Here is a 2,239-nt window from a genome sequence, read left to right as displayed (position 1 = left end):
ACAGTGAGCATGCTCACATCGCCCCATCGTCCCCAACACACTGAGCATGTTCACATTGCCCCATCTCCCCCTCCAGTTGGAGCATGCTCACATTGCCTAATTTCCATTACACACCGAGCATGCTCGCTTTGCCCCATCTCCCCAACACACTGAGCATGCTCACATTGCCCCGTCTCCCCTACACTTGGAGCATGCTCACGTTGCTCCACCTCCCCAACACACTGAGCATGCCCACATTGCCCCGTCTCCTCCTGCACACTGAGCATGCTCACATTGCCCCGTCTCCTGCACACTGAGCATGCTCACATTGCCCCGTCTCCTGCACACTGAGCATGCTCACATTGTCTCATTTCCTCCTGCACACTGAGCATGCTCACAATGCCCCGCCTCCCCTACGCTTGGAGCATGCTCACGTTGCCCCGCCTCCCCAACACACTGAGCATGCTCAGATTGCCCCAGCTGGTTATGGGATATTCAGGTTCCGGGGCTCCTCATTTCCGCTGAGGTATGACCCGTGCCTCTCGCACTTCTCCTGGCGGTCAGTAACCGCTTTCCTTCTCTTCTCTTCCCTTTCCCCGGGCCACCCAGCCACGTGTTATACGGGTATTGGTTGTGATGGTGGGGGAGGGAATGTTGTCAGCCCCAGTTCGTTCCGGGTCGGCGGTGCGGAGTCACTCGCTGGGTCCCAACACCGTGGAGAAGGGGGGGTGGAGCCTGACGCTGATTGACGGGGGGCCCCGACCAATAGCGGCAGGGCCCTCTGCAGAGCGAGCCAATCACATCGAGGTGCGCGAGGAGGCACCACGTGGGTGCGGTGATTGACAGGAGGCAAGGCCTGCATCTGGGGAAGGGGGAGAGAGAGAGAAACACACAGAGGGACCAAAGGGAGAGAATTGGTAAAGAAGGGTTTAGTTGGTGAGGGAGGGGACAGGGGGCATTGAGAGAGCCAAAAGAGAGGGAATTGCTAAAGAGAGGGTTGGAACAGTAAGAGAGAGATAGAGAGAGGCATTAGGGTAGGAGGGGGATAATTGGAGGGGCATAGGGAGAGGAGCATTGGGAGCAGGGCACAGAAAGGCTAGGGCCTGTGTGCAGGCAAACAGTTTGCAAAGGGCATGTCCCCGTTACGCCATTAAAAGGGGCTTGACCCACCTGCAGGTTGTTGCAAAGATGAAATAACTGCCGTGGGCCGCGTTTGCAACTCGCCCCAGTTGTGTCTCCAGCGCTCTTGCTGACTGCTGTCACTCTCCTGTTTTGTCCTCAGCTGAAGGTTGGCCCCGCCGCGTGTGCCATGTTGACCGTGAGGAGGCCGGCCGTGCTCCTGCCCTCGGCCCGTTCAAAGGCGCCGCTCGGCGAGTCCTACTCGCAGTGGCTGCGCTCGGCCTGCTTCTCGAGCCAGCCCGGGGGCTGGCGCCAGGTCGTTGAGCCGGAGGCCTGGAGGAAGTGGGCAGGGGACATCCAGCGGTGGGCGCTGGGCTGGCTGAGGGACCGCGGCGGCAGCTCGAGGGGTGTGGCCCGCCAGAGGCTGGTGTCGATTCTCGCCAGTCAGTGCAGCTACGTGACCGGGCAGAGGCTGCGGCGGGCACAGCAGATCGGGCAGCTGTACAGCAACCTGTACTCGGAGCGGTCCCGCCAGGGCCTGATCACCAGCCTGTGGAGGCGGTTCCACAGCCGGAACCGGGGCACGGGCGGCAAGCTGGTGGCTGCCTTTGCTGCCGCCTTCATGTGGGACAACGAGAGGATTCAGGACGAGGAGCTGCAGCGGTGAGTACAATCGAGGCGGGAGAAGCAGCAGTAGGCTACTCAGCCCGTTGTGTCGGCTCCACTCTAACCAATCTGATCATCCTCTCGCTGTGCTGTCCCCCGTGACCCTTGATTTTCTTCTCCCTGGTTAAATATCTGTATCTCCAGCCTCGAATCTGCTTCTCGCCCTCTCTAAAACAAGCAGAGCAGAAGAAATTTGAAAGGATCGTTGAAGGAAAATGCTGACCTGGCAGTGAATTGTTGAGGGAGGGAATGGCTTTTGGAAACAATGTTCACATCTCGCCTTTTTCTGCGTTGGTGTCCAGGAAGTTGGACAATGGGGTGGGGGGGTTGCTGGGTGCTGAACAAGCAGCAATAAGGCTGATCCATTCGAGACATTGAAAATGTGAAGCCGGGTGGAGGATCTGAGAGAGAGAGAGGGGGAGAAAATGGGTTATTAAACTCCGAGCCAGGCCACTTCAGAGGGAAATCGGGAAAC

General features: G+C 58.7%; 1 protein-coding gene across 1 annotated transcript; it reads left to right on the top strand.

The window, feature by feature from the left end:
* Positions 1-448: 448 nt before the first annotated feature.
* LOC140459575 (stAR-related lipid transfer protein 7, mitochondrial-like) lies at positions 449-1,765 on the top strand. Its single transcript, XM_072553820.1, has 2 exons — positions 449-505; positions 1,262-1,765. Exon 2 carries the CDS (start codon positions 1,289-1,291, stop codon positions 1,763-1,765), a length of 477 nt encoding a protein of 158 aa, XP_072409921.1. The 5' UTR covers positions 449-505; positions 1,262-1,288.
* The last annotated feature ends 474 nt before the right edge of the window (positions 1,766-2,239 follow it).

The sequence above is a fragment of the Chiloscyllium punctatum genome, chromosome 35 (assembly GCF_047496795.1).
Source record: "Chiloscyllium punctatum isolate Juve2018m chromosome 35, sChiPun1.3, whole genome shotgun sequence".
Lineage (NCBI taxonomy): Eukaryota > Metazoa > Chordata > Chondrichthyes > Orectolobiformes > Hemiscylliidae > Chiloscyllium > Chiloscyllium punctatum.
The sequence above is the reverse complement of the archived record's forward strand: the minus strand, read 5'-3'. Positions and strand labels throughout refer to the sequence as shown.

Excerpts from the sequence above, each read along its gene's own strand:
- LOC140459575 (XM_072553820.1), top strand. The coding sequence starts at position 1,289 with ATGTTGACCGTGAGGAGGCCGGCCGTGCTCCTGCCCTCGGCCCGTTCA.